This window comes from Pan troglodytes, chromosome 8 (assembly GCF_028858775.2).
Source record: "Pan troglodytes isolate AG18354 chromosome 8, NHGRI_mPanTro3-v2.0_pri, whole genome shotgun sequence".
Classification (NCBI taxonomy): domain Eukaryota; kingdom Metazoa; phylum Chordata; class Mammalia; order Primates; family Hominidae; genus Pan; species Pan troglodytes.
Genome location: NC_072406.2, coordinates 64657044 through 64674866, shown reverse-complemented (window position 1 = coordinate 64674866; position 17823 = coordinate 64657044). Strand labels below are relative to the sequence as shown.

The 17823-nt window shown below is 34.6% G+C and overlaps 1 protein-coding gene across 11 annotated transcripts in view; it reads right to left on the bottom strand.

The window, feature by feature from the left end:
• The window catches only part of PRKG1 (protein kinase cGMP-dependent 1), a 1291606-nt gene that overhangs the window by 10349 nt on the left and 1263434 nt on the right, over nucleotides 1-17823 (bottom strand). For 10 of the 11 annotated variants that reach the window (XM_001162783.7, XM_054660122.2, XM_016919731.4 and 7 more), the window contains 4 exons: nucleotides 16495-16634; nucleotides 15502-15591; nucleotides 7041-7182; nucleotides 5655-5818 (listed from right to left, as the gene is read on the bottom strand). In XM_001162783.7, the coding sequence (XP_001162783.1) occupies nucleotides 5655-5818; nucleotides 7041-7182; nucleotides 15502-15591; nucleotides 16495-16634 (536 nt within the window). The remainder of the gene's footprint in view (nucleotides 1-5654; nucleotides 5819-7040; nucleotides 7183-15501; nucleotides 15592-16494; nucleotides 16635-17823) is intronic. The other variant, XM_016919732.4, reaches the window with a different exon arrangement.

Here is a 17823-nt window from a genome sequence, read left to right as displayed (position 1 = left end):
ATTATCTTTTCATTTGTGTGATTGTTTTATGTCTGTCTTCCCTTCCAGAAGAGTTTGTTTTCTGCTGGTATTCCCAGAGTTGAGTAGAGTTTGCAGCATGTACATACTAAGGAGTCAATAAATATTGCTCTAATGTTTCTATAGAATAGTACTCCTCCTATCCTTTTCTCTCTGCTCAGAGGACCTCATTAGATAACTTAACACTAGGCATCCTCTTTGCTAGCAAGGATGTAATACCCCAGCCCTCATGAGCCAGATCTGTTGATTTTTTTTTTTTATTTTTAACTGATCCATCCTTGAAGTGTGGTTTGTGGCAGCTTCAGTGAGTACAAAGATGACTAAAGTCAGGTCTTTCCTTCAAATTTCTCACAATTCAGAGGGGAGATGATGATACACCTTGACGAATGATTTCTTTGGAAATTAATTACTCTCTTTAATACAGGTTTTGTGTGTCTTTGGGGAAGAAATCTGAATTATTTTTTTTTTGCCTTTCGTGTTTATTAAGAGCAGTTCAAACTATTTCTTTTTATCAAGCAGGCTAATGAGTAATTTAAAGTAAGGAGTAGTAGATTTACCTGTTAAGGGCTGTGATGGATTCTGCTTTGATTTTCTGTGAAAAATGCTTTCTATTTACTTTAATATGTCATTAGCTAGTAATTGCCTATCAATTTTAAATCACTTGAAAAATGTATAAACATGCAAATCTATTTAGTATTCTCTTAGAATTTAAAATTTTATCTTTAGTTGATTCTATGATTGAATATTCTTTTTAATCTCTTAACATGCCAGTTTTCATTTTTTACTTTAAAAAATGAGGAGGAGCCACATCTTGGCAATGATTTCTAATTTATAGTTTTGCTTTTATATTTATTTTGCTTTTATATTTAGTTGCTTATCTTAGAAAACTAAAATCAATTATTAAATATAGTATTTGTGGTTTTTATGTGATGCATGTTAGTCTAATATTCATTCAATATATAAAACAAAATTATTTAGAAGAAAGTCATCCAAAACCTCAAAATATTCAGAATGCTCTACATTTGATTAACATAATTTCATAGATTTCTCTATGTAGATTGTAGACACACAGGATTATATTATGCATATTTTTAAATTTAAAAGTACTCAATTTTACTTTAGCTAAACTGAGGAGTAAAATGGAGAGAAATGCTAAATTTCAAATATGTGTGCTTCTTAACCAATGTTCCTAAAATATTTCTCTAAAATTAAAAAAAATTCAAACTGAATTTAGAGATTTCTCTTCTGTAATGACATGTTTTAACTGTAAAATATATGTAAGATTACTAATTATTAATGATGAGAAATAAGTATACCTATAGTTATACCTGCTTTACCTCCCACCTTAATTTTTGTTGGTTTTAGTGTTATTTTAAGATTGCCAAAGACTACAGTATTTACATTCTGTTCAATTACCCAAATTTAAATTATTTGATCTAAGTTCTAATTAATTAGACCCAAAGCTCATCAATCTTTTTACTAGTTTTTCTATTCCTGAATGCTTTATTTTGATTCACCTTTTTGTGGGCTTGATTGAATAGTAGTGTTTTTCAGAAAGGCCTGGGGCCCACACTTTATATGTTGTGTTTGAATTTGAAGAAGAACTTAACTCAGTATAAATTACTTGGGTTATACCTTCTCTGACCCTCAGAACTACGTAGTTCTTGATATACTATCTTTTGGCATCAAAGGTGCTGTAGAGAAGGTTGAGGCCAGCTGGAACTTTAACTGTCTTCACTCCCAATACCACACATGCCATGTTTTTATGGCTTTGATGCCAATAAGACTATTCCTTATTAATGAATTTAATTCATTAATTCACCACATGGACATATTGTGGTGATATTATTCTGAATCAGTTTCTCCATGGTCACTGCAGATCAAAAGGATATACTGAGTCAATTCTTTATGCCATGGATTTTTATTATGTAATTAAAGATGTTTTTTCTCCTGTTTGTAATATTATATTCATACACATAATTGATGTGTTTTCTATTTCCTTTGACTAATAGATTCTCTTTCTGAAATCATATCTATATATTTTTTCTTTTTTCATTATATTTTCCAAGCCTGTCTACTATCTCCCTTGCTGCATTTTTAATTGTTACTATTTTATTTTCTCTTACTTACAGCATGACTTTCAGTTCTGTAATGGTCCTGAGCTCTGCTAGTTACTTGTCTTCTCATTTATGAACACTTGCAAATATCTTAGAGGTTACTTTTTAGGGAGATCATGCTTTTGATAGCCTCAAAGAAATTATAGATAAGAGTTTATCTAAACACTTCCTCCTATATTTCCTTGATTCATTTTTCTTGTGTGTTCTTTAGCTTTCTTTTACTTTTGCGTCTTTCAGCTGACATAAATGGAAAACATCAGCTCAAACTGATTAAAATAAGAAAAACATTGAACTCACAAAAGCACATTCCAGAGGTAGGGCAAATTCTAGACTGGTAGGATCAGTGGTTCCAGCTTTTCATTCTGCCATAGTCACTATTAGTTTCATCATGGCTGTTTCCCCTCATAGTTTATAGGAAGTCTACTAGTGGAAATAAGGACTTATATTCATTCAGTAATTATTTACTGAGTAGCTACTGTAGGAAAAAAGAATTCTCCTCCAATAATGTATTTTAAAATTATTCCTCTAATTTAGGTACCCAGTCCAATAAATACCAATCACTAGAGGAATGCCATGTGACTGGAATAGACGAGCTGAATCAAAACCTAAAACTGGAGATAAATTCATCTTTTCCTAAGTTGGTGGGGGAGATGGATCCTTGAGCAAAATCAGTAAGAAAGGAGTTGGTGTGTATGCATGGAAGGGGGCTGGGGTTGTAAGAGGGGCAGGGACTGGCTTCCCTGGGACCCTTTCTGACTATTACTTATCCTTAGATTGGGCCGCCTACCATGAAGAATAGAACAGGGAAAGTTGGAGGGAAGGAAGCAATGAGAAATTCACCAGCCTTCACTACTGTTTGTTGCCTTATAACCAGATCATTTATTTCCTTTGCCCTCAATTTAAAACATTCAGGGAGGTCATGTGGCTCATACAAAGCCCCACCACATTCTCTGAAATCATTAATCACTGCCTCTCTCCCCTTTTTCACTCCCTGCTTCACTGACCAACATTATAAGCCTTAAAAGGCAGAATTGGTACATTTGTATGAATCTTCCTTCACCTCAGTTCCTCTTTCATTCTGTAGTGCTTAATTAGGTCTCTGCATGAACAGTCTTTGCTTTTTCAAGGTCCAGCCAGTCCTCTAAATGTCATTATTACTATCGAAGATCATTAGATATGACATTCAGGACCAAAATACTTTGGAGTCATGCTTGTGGTCCAAGCATCATTCCTAGTCACATGCCATACTTCATAGTGTTTGGCAGGTGTGTTTTGTGGAACTTTATTTGTAACTAAAGATCATCCTACTTGTTTTATTCTTGCCTTCTCCCACCCCAACCCCTGGCCACCGTCTCTTACCACCACCATCATCTCTTTGGGTAGAAAAGGAAAAGTAAAGATTTTTTTAATGCTGTTGTCTTTGACCAAAATTCTTTCTGTCTTGTTATTTCTTGAAATGAATATTAAGTTTAGGTATTTTTAATCATAATGTTTCGATATATATATTTCTGGTAAAAAAATTAAGTTTGGTTTTGACAATACAACACAAATTGTGACTTATAGTGCTTTATTTTTATTGCTGCTCTGCTATTCTGTAATTTCTATGTCCTTGAGGTTATTTAGAAAAATGCTTTTTAAATTTTCAAGTATTTAGACTTTTTATTTTAAATCTTTGTTATTAATTCCAAGTTTTATTATATTCCAGTCAGATATTGTAGCCTGTGAAATTTCTACTTTAAAGGATTAAGGGTTTTTCTGTTATTAATTATTTCTTACAGTTTAGTATATGCCAGTTTTTAAGATTAAGGTTTTAATCGTTTTCAGCTTATTACTTAATGAATAAACAATGATTGTAGAGAAATGTCTAAACATTTAAGGAGAAATATAAGTTGTCATGTTTAATATTTTAGTCTAGTTATTATAGGTGAATATTTTACTTCCTCAAAAATAGTTAATATTTAGTTTTCTTCTATTTATTATATAATTGGTTCTTATAGCAATTCTAATCACACTAGAAAGATTACCTTTTTATCTATCTCTCTGCCTATTTACCTATCTATCCATCCACATACATATGTTAAATTTAACCTTCTACTTTGTCCAAATTTTTCATATCTTTACAGGTCTACTTAATTGGTCATACTTTTAAAATAATTTACCTCCATCCACAAGATCAAAATTGAACAATCCACACTGAACAAAATTGGATTAGGTCACACATAATTTATTTGAAGTCAATAGAGAAACTTTATGGGTAATAATGTAAAATGCCCATAAATAAAAATAAAATCAAAACACAACTATTTCTGGCAATGACTGTCGTTGTTGTAGTAGTAGCAGCTGCTAACATTCATGGAATGCTTACTATGTGCGAAACACTCTTCTAAGTGTTTCATGTATGCACTGAATCCTCACAGAGTACCCTGTGCTCAAAGTCCTCAGTCTTCCTCTCATGTTCACTGTAGTGACTAGGTCCTCTTAAGTAATTCTTCACATCCTGCCTCACAATTACTCTTTTTTTCCATTGCCCTTGCCCTACTCTAGGCTCTCAGTGTCCTAGAACTAAATTACTGCAACAATCTTCAAACTAGCTTCCTATTCCTCTTCCAATTTGCTTATTACTGCCAACTTGTTTTTCCTTAAATACCACAACACACATCACTCAACCTTTGTCAGAAAATCTCAATGATTCCCTCTGTAGATGGAGCCCAAACACTCAAGTGCAGCAATCATGATCATCAAAAGATGACTGTTCCTGTTTTTTTTACATGAACCTTCTCCATGTCTGTGACCATTATTGCCTTTCTCTTTAAGCCATGCCTATTTGCCTGGAATACCCTTTTCTTGCTCTCTATATCTAAGTCCTACTCTTCATTCAAGACACAGCTGCCTTATATTCATTCTTCAAAAGCCTCTTTACGAACCCATCCCTGTCCTGAAAACTGTAGGTCACAACACCCCTGTCACTCACTGTTTTAGCACATGTCATGGTAGTGTATTTGTTGTTCTTTTAGTATGGGTCCTTGAGGATCTTAAAGTCTGTTTTATACCTTGTGGTGTCCCTAGTGCCTATTTGAGTTGATGATAATAACATTACAGGAAAGATGTACAAAGCAGTCACCTTTCATTTAGATATAACAGTTGCTAACAGGTCCTCTTACTTCTATAGAAAATTGACCCTAGATATTTTTATATGATTATCATCTCCCCTGTTTCATTGCTGGCTAAATGACTGGGCTAAGATAGCTCACAGAAGGACATTATATCCTTCCACATTCACATATGTAAAAAAGAAGTAGCAATAATGAGACCAAAAGTTAGTGTTCAGGTGGTTGCCCTAGCCTGGACTATTTTATACCTTACATTATGAATTCCTGGTCATCTGTATAAGTAATTAAACTGTGGTACCAAGATATGGTGAAATGTACTTTAAGATGGTCTAATCCAAGTGACAAAAGCAGGAGTGTGTAGCTGCATGCTGGTCTATTTTTATCAGCAGTTCCCTATCAATATCCATACCTGCCAGTCAGGAGTTCATACATTAGGATTCCCAGTGACCAGTAGTCGGCTGAAATGTCATGGCCTTTGTTCAGGATGATCTCTGGGGCTACATACTCTGGAGTCCCACAAAAAGTCCATGTTTTCTTTCCAAATCCTATTTTCTTTGCAAAGCCAAAATCAACCTTACAAAGAGAGAAAAACAAGATACTTAAGCTCCTTATGATTAAGTTTTAAAGTAATAAGTTATTTTGAAGTACACTGATGATGATAATAATTTAAAAACATGAATGTTTTTATAGTTCTGTCTTCCAAAAAGAATAGTCTATATTGCAAAGACAGTCTCCCTGATGCACCTCAGTTTTAATGGCAAAAGTTGACACCTGAGTATAGCATAAAATTCACATCATTAAAAATAAAGGTAAATCTTCCTTTCCGAATATAGTTTTCATTTTTTCTTCTTTTACGCTAATGGAGGTTGGAGTGTAAACACAGAATCTCTTCTGTACATAAAAATTGTTAACGACCAGTTGGGCCTACTTAACATCCTTCCCAGAATATACATGATTTCTGCTGGATTTAATGAAGGCGACAATTCATTTAGTATTAATTATTTGAAAAGCTATTTTATGTTTGCAGGAAGTGAGTAAGATAGTTTTGAGACCAATGACTCTGCCCTTAGTAAGCATAAACAGAAATAAAATTATAATGTATTCTTCATTTTTCTGGAACTCTTTTGAAGGAAGAGTGTCGACTGCAGAAAATATATTTTTTTCTAAAACGATTTGGTTGAAACTACAAATTAAAAACTGCCACTGATTTGATTTCTCTAAAAACCACATGCTGAATAACAATTCTGAAAACTTTAAAAATGGAATCAAGCTGTAACAGATCCAACAAAAGTTGTGCATTTGTAAATAAAAGAACTTCTCTTCTATGGTAAATCTTTACAGCTTTTGACCATTATTATTATTACTATTACATAACCTGGCTAGCATTGCCTGTAAAGCACATTTTTTTCCATTAGCATTATTCTTAAATCTAAAATATTAAAATGATTTATGGTTTTCCATAATATAAAAACCCATTGCTTATGAATGGCAAAAAGCTGACTGGAGAAAAGGACTTCTGGGCATGTAAACACATGCCAGCAAGTGTGTTTTCTCATGCTTATAAAAGCATGTTTTGCCAGAGTATTGTTAATTCAAACTTAGCCAACTTAATTTTTCATAACTGATGCATCATTTGAAAGAACATTCCGTTGAAAAGTGTAATGCTAAAATCTGCTTTTAAGAAAGTTACAACATTGAAAAGGAAAACTCAGATTTCATATTAGCAAATGAACACAGTTTTATAAACAAATATTTTTAATCTGCAGGGCAGAAAGCACGTATGAAATGCACTGACCAGTTTGGCATAACCTCGGTGATCTAGGATGAGATTTTCTGGCTTGAGGTCCCTGTAAATGATTCCTTTGGAATGCAGATAGGCAAAAGCTTCTACCACACATGCTGTGTAAAATCTGGTTGTAGAATCTTCAAACGAACCTCTGAGGTGCAGAAATGGAATGAAAATTGTACAAAAAATTAATTTCTGTAATATGGCTTTATTTTTTTTTCTCATTTCACTATATTCCTTTGCCAAAATTTAACCCAGAGATCACTGTCCTGCTAGCTAAATGTTACATGATTGCCATTACATTGGGTTTTCTGAAGCATTCAAGGATCAAGTTAAGGAATTCTCTGTCTTTATGAATGGAATAGTTAAATCTCACTTCCTGAAAGGGCTGAAAGAATAGTTCAACACAACACATTTCATGTACTTAGTGTCTTCCTCTCAACAGCCCACTACAATCGAAAAAGGCACAGACTTACAGCAGTAGGCAGGAGAGAAAAATAATCCTATTTTAGAGCTTGCCTACCAAGCATTTGTTTTTTAAAGGAGAAGTTTATGGGTTTATTCATATTTATTCTTAGAGGGCTTGTTTTTTAATCTTTCTAAATAATGCAGATATGGTTCATGAGAGTCTGAATAAAAGCAACTGTTTTCAAAGAACCACTCCGGAAATAAGTTATAATGCTACTGATGCAATTATAATGCAAGCTAAGTACTCTTCTGTTTTTGAAACTTCTGCATCCAAAACAAACAATATCTATTTCCTATACTACTGAATTCTTATTAAGGGGAAAAGATGGACTAAAAGACAATTAGAAAGAAAAAAGTAACTAGAAGGGAATGTTTATTAGTAATCTTGATTATTATGTTTAGCAAGAAGGCTCTCTCTGTCTCATATATATGATATATGGGCATATATATGTTGATTGATTGATTGAATGAAATAATTTAGAAAAAACCTTGGCATCTAAGGTTAAACCCTTTGTTCTAGGGCAGAACGTCTTAACTTTAACTGTTTTTTTTTTTTTCATGGTACTTCTTAAAGAGATAAACCATGTACTTTTTTTTTCTTTCCCGAGTAGTAAGCACAATTTAATAATTTCATTTCATAATTCAAAAATATTAGTGTGAACATCAGCTCCTGAGGTGGTTGAGATATAACGTGAGTGACAAGCACACAAGTGATTTTATTAATAGACAGTGTACAACAAATGATAGCTTCAGAGCTTGCTTTCATGAGTCTCTGATGCCTGTTTGCATTTTGGTGACCCTTATTTTTTTTCAAAATTGTGGAGTAAAGTTTAACAAACTGGGCAGTGGAATATGGTTACATTTTTGCAAAATTCATAAGTGAATCAAGGCTAAAGCAGCCACTTTTCAGGCTTTCAGAAATAGGTAGTGTCTTCCAGAAAGAGAATGTCTTCATTTCAGCTACTAATATCACTTGAGTTTTCACTGAAATAACCAGCTTTTCCTAAGAAAAATATCATTCTTCTGAAACATAAATTAATTATAGGCATAATGATATCTATTCCTCTAGATTCTAGAATCTTAACTATAATTACCATGACTCCTGAATCTCCCGTGAATAATATCCGAATGGAACAATTGTGAATTTATGAGCACAAGAGAAAGTTTGAGAACTGCATCCATATGAGGAAACAAATGATATACTTCATGCTACAATTTTCCTCTGACTTGAAGATATCTTTGGCAGAGCTAAAATGTTATAATTGTATGTATTTCCAAAGGGATTACAGTATTGCCTTGAAGGTCCTTTCTTCTTCACCCTTAATTAAGTATGTTTACCTGTCAAGAGTAGCATGTTTCTTTCATTTGAAGAGATTATTTACCTTAAAGAGTAAGCATCTGTGTATATATAATTAATATATAGCTTTAGCTACACTGCTATCTATGAATTAAATCCCTTCTCAGTGGAGAGCATTGCAAAGCAAAACAAAACAAAATGAAAGAGTAAAGGGAATGGTCTTATTTTATTTCAAACTATATATCTTGTTCTTTTTTTTTTTTTTGAGATGGAGTCTCACTCTGTCACCCAGGCTGGAGTGCAGTGGCGCAATCTCGGTTCACTGCAACCTCAGCCTCCTGGGTTCAAGTGATCCTCCTGCCTCAGCCTCCCAAGTAGCTGGGACTACAGGCACGCACCACCATGCCCATGTAATTTTTTTATGTTTAGTAGAGATGGGGTTTCACCATGTTGGCCAGGATGGTCTCGACCTCCTGACCTCATGATCCACCCGCCTTGGCCTCCCAAATTACTAGGATTACAGGCGTGAGCCACCATGCCCAGCCAAACTCATTCTTTTTTATGGCTGCATAGTATTCCATGGTGTATATGTGCCACATTTTCTTTATCCTGTCTGTCACTGTGGGCATTTGGGTTGGGTCCAAGTCTTTGCTATTGTGAATAGTGCTGCAATAAACATACATGTGCATGTGTCTTTAAGCAGAATGATTTATAATCTTTGGGTATATACCCAGTAATGGGATTGCTGGGTCAAATGATAATTCTGGTTCTAGATCCTTGAGGAATTGTCATACTGTCCACAATGGTTGAATTAATTTACACTTCCACCAACAGTGTAAAAGCATTCCTATTTCTCCACATCCTCTCCAGCATCTGTTGTTTCCTGACTTTTAATGATCGTCATTCTAACTGGCAAGAGATGGTATCTAATTATGGTTTTGATTTGCATTTCTCTAATGACCAGTGATGATGAGCATTTTTTCATGTGTCTGTTGGCTGCATAAATGTCTTCTTTTGAGAAGTGTCTGTTCATATCCTTTGCCCACTTTTTGATAGGGTTGTCTGTTTTTTTTCTTGTAAATTTGCTTAAGTTCCTTGTAGATTCTGGATATTAGCCCTTTGTCAGATGGATAGATTGCAAAAATTTTCTCCCATTCTGTAGGTTGCCTGTTTACTCATTTACATCAGGACTGTCTAACTGTGATTTGAGTGGGCCTTTTTGAAAGCTTACAAATGCCTGATTACTGTTAGTAGAAGAGGAGATTATTTCTACAGTTGTGACTCTGGGCAACATATCTCTGCTTCCTTAGTAGTCAATTGGTAATGGAATCAAATGGACAAATGCATTGTGAATGTTGTAATGAGAGTAAATGCTTAGGTGAGACATCAATTTCTCATGAAATGTCTGCAGAATATTATACTTATATTCTGAATAAGCTGGTCATTAGCAGAAAGACGGAAAAATGCTAATACAAACTCAAATTCATGGGAGGAGGCTATATGTTAGAATATGGACCCTGAAGCAAGAATCCTGGGCTCAACTCCAGACTCCATTTACTGTTTGTTCTTGAGCAATTAACTATATGTCTCTGTGTTTCTGTGTTCTCATGTGCAAAATGGGGTTAATAACAGTAACTATCTCACTGGGTTGTTGTGAAGATCCAAAGAATTAATAATGCATGTACTGAAAATAAGTGCCTGGTACACAACTTGTGCTCACTAAATGTAATAGTAGCCACTATGATTGAGCACCAGAAAACTATTTTTTAGCTACTATGTCTTAATATAGTAAAATTAACTAACATAGTATAGAATAGGGATGAAGTATTTTCAGGGTGGAGGTTGGGGGTTTGGAACACCAATCCTCTCTGTTATTTAAGTGCTTCTGACTGCCAAGGCTAACTGCCACAAATCAACTCTGAAGAATCCTCTGCTAATCTCTGTTCTTTTCACTTTCCCCATGCTTCTCACATGGGCCAAAATTACCCTTTTATTGCCTGCCAATCAAAGCTCTCCCTTTTTCACCATGAAGCAAACAGACCACAAATTGTACATCTTAGGGTCCTCAGTTCTTGACAACTCTATTTGTTTCCAGTTTTCTCTGGTTTTGAGTCATTTTGGAATGTGGAGGGTTTTAGAAATCTAGTTTCCATTCCTTCAACACATCTATATTGAGTATCTTTCACATATAAATATATTTGTAACCGATTTTGAAAATTAAATGAAAACCTTGTCTCAAACTTTGATAAATCTATACAATGCATGCACACAAATGTTTACCAGCACCACACTGTCCCATCACTAAACATGTGATGTAGATAACTTGTGGATTTTAAAATAGACATCTTGAAAGCAGTCACAAAGCATAACACTGAGGTGACTCACAATGAAAAATTACTATTAGAATTGGAAATGACAATGTAAATTTGATTTAAAACAAATGAAACCCTGTTTCGTCAATAGTTTAGAGAGTTACTTAAAGAAATAAATCACTTGCCTTATATAGCTCTTTGAAATAATGAATTATGTGTTGACAGCTGTGTCATTTCAATTAAAACCAGTGAGAGATAAGGCCCTTATGCCCTCTTTGGGGATGGGTGGTTGTTTTAAGCTAGATGGCAGTTAGATGACAATTTGAGAGAAATAGAAGGTTATTTATGAATATTGATAGACTCAAATTAAAATTTAATCACAATGTTTAGTCAACTTGTCATAAACTGAGTTCTTGGATATCAGAATGTAACAGGAGCTAAGCATCTCTCATCAAAATATTTCACCTTTTTCATTGACGAGTAACAACAATCAGTGAGTGTATGAACCTGAAGTATGTTGCAATCTGTGCAGATTTATTGCCAATTGTAAATTGAGGGAGGCACAGCCAACATAATGCTGAATGGAGAAAAGTTGAAAGCATTCCCTCTGAGAACTGGAACAAAATAAGGATGCCCACTCTCACCACTCCTCTTCAACGCAGTACTGGAAGTCCTAGCCAGAGCAATCAGAGAAGAGAAAGAAATAAAGGGCATCCAAATCGGTAAAGGGGAAGTCAAACTGTCACTGTTTGCTGACGATATAACCGTTTTCCTTGCAAACCCTAAGGACTCTTCCAGGAAGCTCCTAGAACTGATAACAGAATTCAGCAAAGTTTCTGGATACAAGATTAATGTACAAGAATCAGTAGCTCTTCTATACACCAATGGTGACCAAGTGGAGAATCAAATCAAGAACTCAACCCCTTTTACAATAGCTGCAAACAAACAAACAAAAAAACCAAAAACTTCGGAAAATACCTAACCAAGAAGTTGAAAGACCTCTACCAGGAAAACTACAAAACACTGCTGAAAGAAGTCATAGATGACACAAATGACACAAACATCCCATGCTCATGGGTGGGTAGAATCAATATTGTGAAAATGACTATACTGTCAAAGCAATCCAAATTCAATGCAATCCCTATCAAAATACCACCATAATTCTTCACAGAATTAGAAAAAAAATTCTAAAATTCATATGGAATCATAAAAGAGCCCGCATAGCCAAAGCAAGATTAGGCAAAAAGAACAAATCTGGAGACATCACACTAACTGATTTCAAACCATACTATAAGACCATAGTTACCAAAACAGCATAGCACTGGTACAAAAATAGGAACATAGACCAATGGAACAGAATAGAGAATCCAGAAATGAACCCAAATACTTACAGCCAACTGATCTTTGACAAAGCAAACAAAAACATAAAATGGGGAAAGGACACTCAACAAATGCTGCTGGAATAATTGGCTAGCCACATGTAGGAAAATTAAACTGGATCCTCATCTCTCACCTTGTACAAAAATCAACACAAGATGGATTAAGTAAGGACTTAAACCTAAGACCTGAAACTACTAAAATTCTAGAAGATAGCATTGGAAAAACCCTTCTAGACATTGGCTTAGGCAAATATTTCATGACCAAGAACCCAAAAGCAAATGCAATGAAAACAAAGATAAATAGCTGGGACCTAGTTTAACTGATGAGCTTTTGCATGGCGAAAGGAACAGTCAGCAGAGTAAACAGACAACCCACAGAGTGGGAGAAAGTCTTCACAGTCTATACATCTGACAAAGGACTAATATCCAGAATCTCCAGCAAACTCGAACAAATCAGTAAGAAAAAAACAAATAATCCAATGAAAAGTGGGCTAAAACATGAATAGACAATTCTCAAAAGAAGATATACAAATGGCCAATAAACGTATGAAAAAATGCTCAACTTCACTAATGGTCAGGGGAATGCAAATCAAAACCAAAAGGTGATACCACCTCCCTCCTGCAAGAATGGCCATAATCAAAAAATAAAAAAACCAATAGATCCTGGTGTGGATGGAGTGAACAGGGAACACTTCTACACTACTGGAGGGAATGTAAACTAGTACAGCTGCTATGGAAAACAGTGTAGAGATTCCTTAAAGAACTAAAAGTAGAATTACCATTTGACCCAGATGAAAAGAAGTCATTATTCAAAAAAGATACTTGCATACTCATGTTTATAGAAGCACAATTCACAATTGCAAAATCATGGAACCAACTCAAATGCCCATCAATCAATGAATGGATAAAGAAACTGTGATATATATATGAGGGCATATATATCTATGATGGCATGTGTGTGTGTATATATATATATATGATGGCATGTATATATATATGTATATATATGATGGAATACTACACAGCCATAAAAAGGAATGAATTAACAGTATTTGCAGGGAACTGGATGAAATTGGAGACTATTATTCTAAATGAAGTAATTCAAGAATGGAAAACCAAACATCACATGTTCTCACTGATATGTGGGAGCTAAGCTATGAGGATACAAAGGCATATGAATGATGCAATGGGCTTTGGGGATTTGGGGGGAAGAGTCGGAGGGGGGTGAGGGATAGAAGACTACAAATATGGTGCAGTACATACTGCTTGCGTGATGGGTACACCAAAATCTCACAAATCACCACTAAAGAACTTACTTGTAACCAAATATGACCTGTACCCCAATAACTTATGAAAAAATTTAAAAAATATAAGCTATAAGAGGGATAGCTGGGCTCTCCCTTTGTGGCTTATTATTGCTTTCATGTTTAATTCCACCTGTAAATCTTCTTCTATTCTAATTAGAAAAAAAAGTAGAAGACTTCAAATAAATCAGTGAATTGAAATATCAAGTCAAATATAATACAGTAGAAACACATTAGATATGCCAAATGTTAACTCACAGATTAAAATATTAACTTTGTGCCACAAACTATACATTCTGAGGAGAGAGACCACATCTGTTTTGTTTATTACTGGATCCCCAGCCTCTATCACAATGCCTGGTATATAATCTCTATGTACATATTAACTAGCAATAATACATAATATATACACTATGATATAATAGCTTAGTATAGATGTTAACCTTATCGCCTAATGCCAACATGATTACATTCCCTTTTATGCTTTTTTAACCTTAAATTTAAGAATTGAAATAAAATACCGATGCAATAGGATACAATGTGGTAACAAGAAATCCATTTGGCATATATAAGAAAGGCCATGGGAATAACACGAAAGGGCCTGTTGTACAAAGATATGAAGGTACCATAAGAACACCATTAGGAATGAGAATTTAAATCAACAGTTCATAAGGAACCACTTGTTTTATTCTGGGGTATCTGCAAAGTAACAAATATAAAAACATTACATGGTTATATACATCAGGGCTACCTATAGCTAAGTTTCAGAAGGATGCTACCCTGTGAAGGAGAGTCTGGGGGGCAGGACTCAAACAAATAAGAAAAATACAGATGTCTAAATGTGAGTGTTCAAAAGAACAAAGATGACTTTTGTATGATCAATAAATCATTCATAGAAAATAATCAAAATATTATTCATAGGAAAAAAATGTGTTTTTAAAAAAACACAGGGTAGATAATGATCTCCTGAGACATTTTATAGGATAAATTATATTAGAAGATAATTAGATAATTTGCTAGTTATCTAAATATGAGATGGAAAATTAAGACAATGAATTTGCATGATTAGAACAAACAAGCACCATGTAGACAAACTTTCCTTGCCCTGGAAGGGTAAGAAGGTAAATCTAACTCAGATAATTTACATGAAATATTGCTTATAAGTGGATTCTTTTCTTTTTCCTAAGACTAGCCAAGGGATAAAGAGATGGCTGGAAACTTTTGTTCATTTTGAAACCAAAGAGCAATGTAAAGGTAGAGGGAAAAATTACTTTGGAAAAAATTCACAATGTCACAAAAGGCAAACTGCCTATCTGGAAAAAGAGTAGAGCAATTAAACTGATAGTTAATTCAAATTATAATTATAAAATAACTATAATTCTCTTTCTGCTAAAGCAATGAATTGAATTCCAGCTACAGAGCTGTCTAATTCTAACATTCATGCAAAACTAAGGCCATGTATATATTTTGCTATGTACCATTTTTATGATCGACTAAGCCTGTATTGTTAGTTACAAAGTGAGTTTTGTTATATGTACAGTAAATCATATGTGTATAGTGGGTTATGCCCTGTGCTTACTTTAAATATTGAAATATAAGCATGTGTAAAGTATAAATATGATTATTATACTTTATTATATTAACTCTTCTTATAGACCAACATGGGCAACTGTTTTTAGAGACATCATAGAAATTTCTTAAATCTCCTACCTATCCCTGAGAATGGTCCAGAGCTCTCCACCTAGACAAGCTTCCATCAACATATACAAATATTTGCTGTCCTTAAATGTTCTGTACAGTCTGTAAATTGCAAACAAGAAAACAAAGATTATAAACATTACTGTCTTTTACAAGTGTGCAATTTTGGGGGGCCCAGATTATAGTTTTGATTTGCCAAGCTCAAAATTTTGTCAGAATGAGAGAGATCTAAGCCCACACATGGGGAAAAGAAGCCAATGGCTCATGAATAGGATTTTAATAGAAGAAACTAAGGCGCTAATCTCTCCCTTGAAATGGATTAATCATAATGATTATGGACAAAGAGGGTTTCTTGGGATTCTTTCCATTCCAGTTTGGGTAATGTTTTGAGCATAGACCCTTGGGGCAACATTTAGTGGTCATCAACATGCAGTGAAAATGGAAATAAAGTGGATTAAACTTTACAGATTCAGACATGTATAAATTTCATATGCTATTCGCTCAAATTCATGTTACATCTTGTTTTCAGTAAATGCCACTGGAAAATTCACTACAAAAAGCTGCTTCCACATATAAAAATCTCCCCATTATCCATTTATTAGTACTGAGGTGGAATGGTCAGCTGTCATTTCATTTTTATGGATCTTCAAAAAATATTCAGATAATTAAAGGTTAAATAGTTTGATTTTGGATATTTTGTCTTTTAAGCATCAAAGGTCTATGTAGAGTTTGGGGATTTAAAAAAAGATAAAAATGGAATGTTAAAAAACTCTGGTACCTCCTTTGGGAAAACATATTGTTTTCAGACACTGATTCTCTTTAAAAGGAAGAATAGAGTCAGAACTTTATTTTTAGAAATCAAACAAAACTTTCTTAAGATTAGATTAAAAATAAGTTTCTTTGTGCATACGAAATGTGTTAACAGTGAGCACAAGTGGCAGAGGGTTTTGTGGTCGATTTGTCACTTGGAGTTGGGTACGCCTGTCCCTGGCATGGAGCCTTTACCTTACTATGAAATCGGAATGAGCCCCCTGCATGATCTGCTTCTCTGAGCGGATGTGCTCCTGCTGTCTTGTGTCCACAATGTGACGTTTCTTGAGAATCTTCATTGCAAACGTTTTGGATTCTTCACTTTTCAACTGGACCTTAAAGAAAGAGAGAAGAGAGTAAGAAAAAGCCCATAGGCTTGTAAGAGTGCATTATTATCCCCAAATTAACAGGTACATGGAGCACTTAAATGAACCTCAGCCACCTCCCAAGTCAAACACACAGTAAATCCTTGGTAGAGCTGGGTTTAACATCCAGGGCTCACAGCTATCATCCAATCTCATGCTCTGAATTAGCTGAATTTTAACTAACTTGATTCCAAATTAATTGTGTTCACATGTGGATTAGAAGAGGGAAAATGTACTTAGTTCTAGTTTTATTATTTCATTTCATAGAGTGTGTTTGAATACATTTTATAGTTCTTCTGTCAAAAGAGTAGAAAAAAAACTTCTTTTCCAATTTTATTTCAGTAAAGATGGCCAAAAATAGGGTTATATGGGTCTTTATATTCTTCCTCTTTAGTTCTAATCCACAAACATTTCCAATTTTTTTTTATCTTTTCTTCAAAATTTTATTATTATTATACTTTAAGTTCTAGGGTACGTGTGTACAACGCGCAGGTTTGTTACATATGTATACATGTGCCATGTTGGTGTGCTGCACCCATTAACTTGTCATTTAGTATTAGGTATATCTCCTAATGCTTTCCCTCCCCCCTCCCCCCACCCCACAACAGTCCCCGGTGTGTGATGTTCCCCTTCCTGTGTCCATGTGTTCTCGTTGTTCAATTTCCACCTATGAGTGAGAACATGCAGTGTTTGGTTTTTGGTCCTTGTGATAGTTTGCTGAGAATGATGGTTTCCAGCTTCATCCACGTCCCTGCAAAGGACATGAACTCATCATTTTTTACGGTTGCATAGTATTCCATGGGGTATATGTGCCACATTTTCTTAATCCAGTCTATCATTGTTGGACATTTGGGTTGGTTCCAAGTCTTTGCTATTGTGAATAGTGCCGCAATAAACATACGTGTGCATGTGTCTTTATAGCAGCATGATTTATAATCCTTTGGGTATATACCCAGTAATGGGATGGCTGGGTCAAATGGTGATTTCTGTGAGGAATCATCACACTGACTTCCACAATGGTGGAACTAGTTTACAGTCCCACCAACAGTGTAAAAGTGTTCCTATTTCTCCACATCCTCTCCAGCACCTGTTGTTAACATTTCTAATTTTTAACTTGATTGGTGGACCCTAGTCTCTGCTGAGACTGCAGACTGTTATT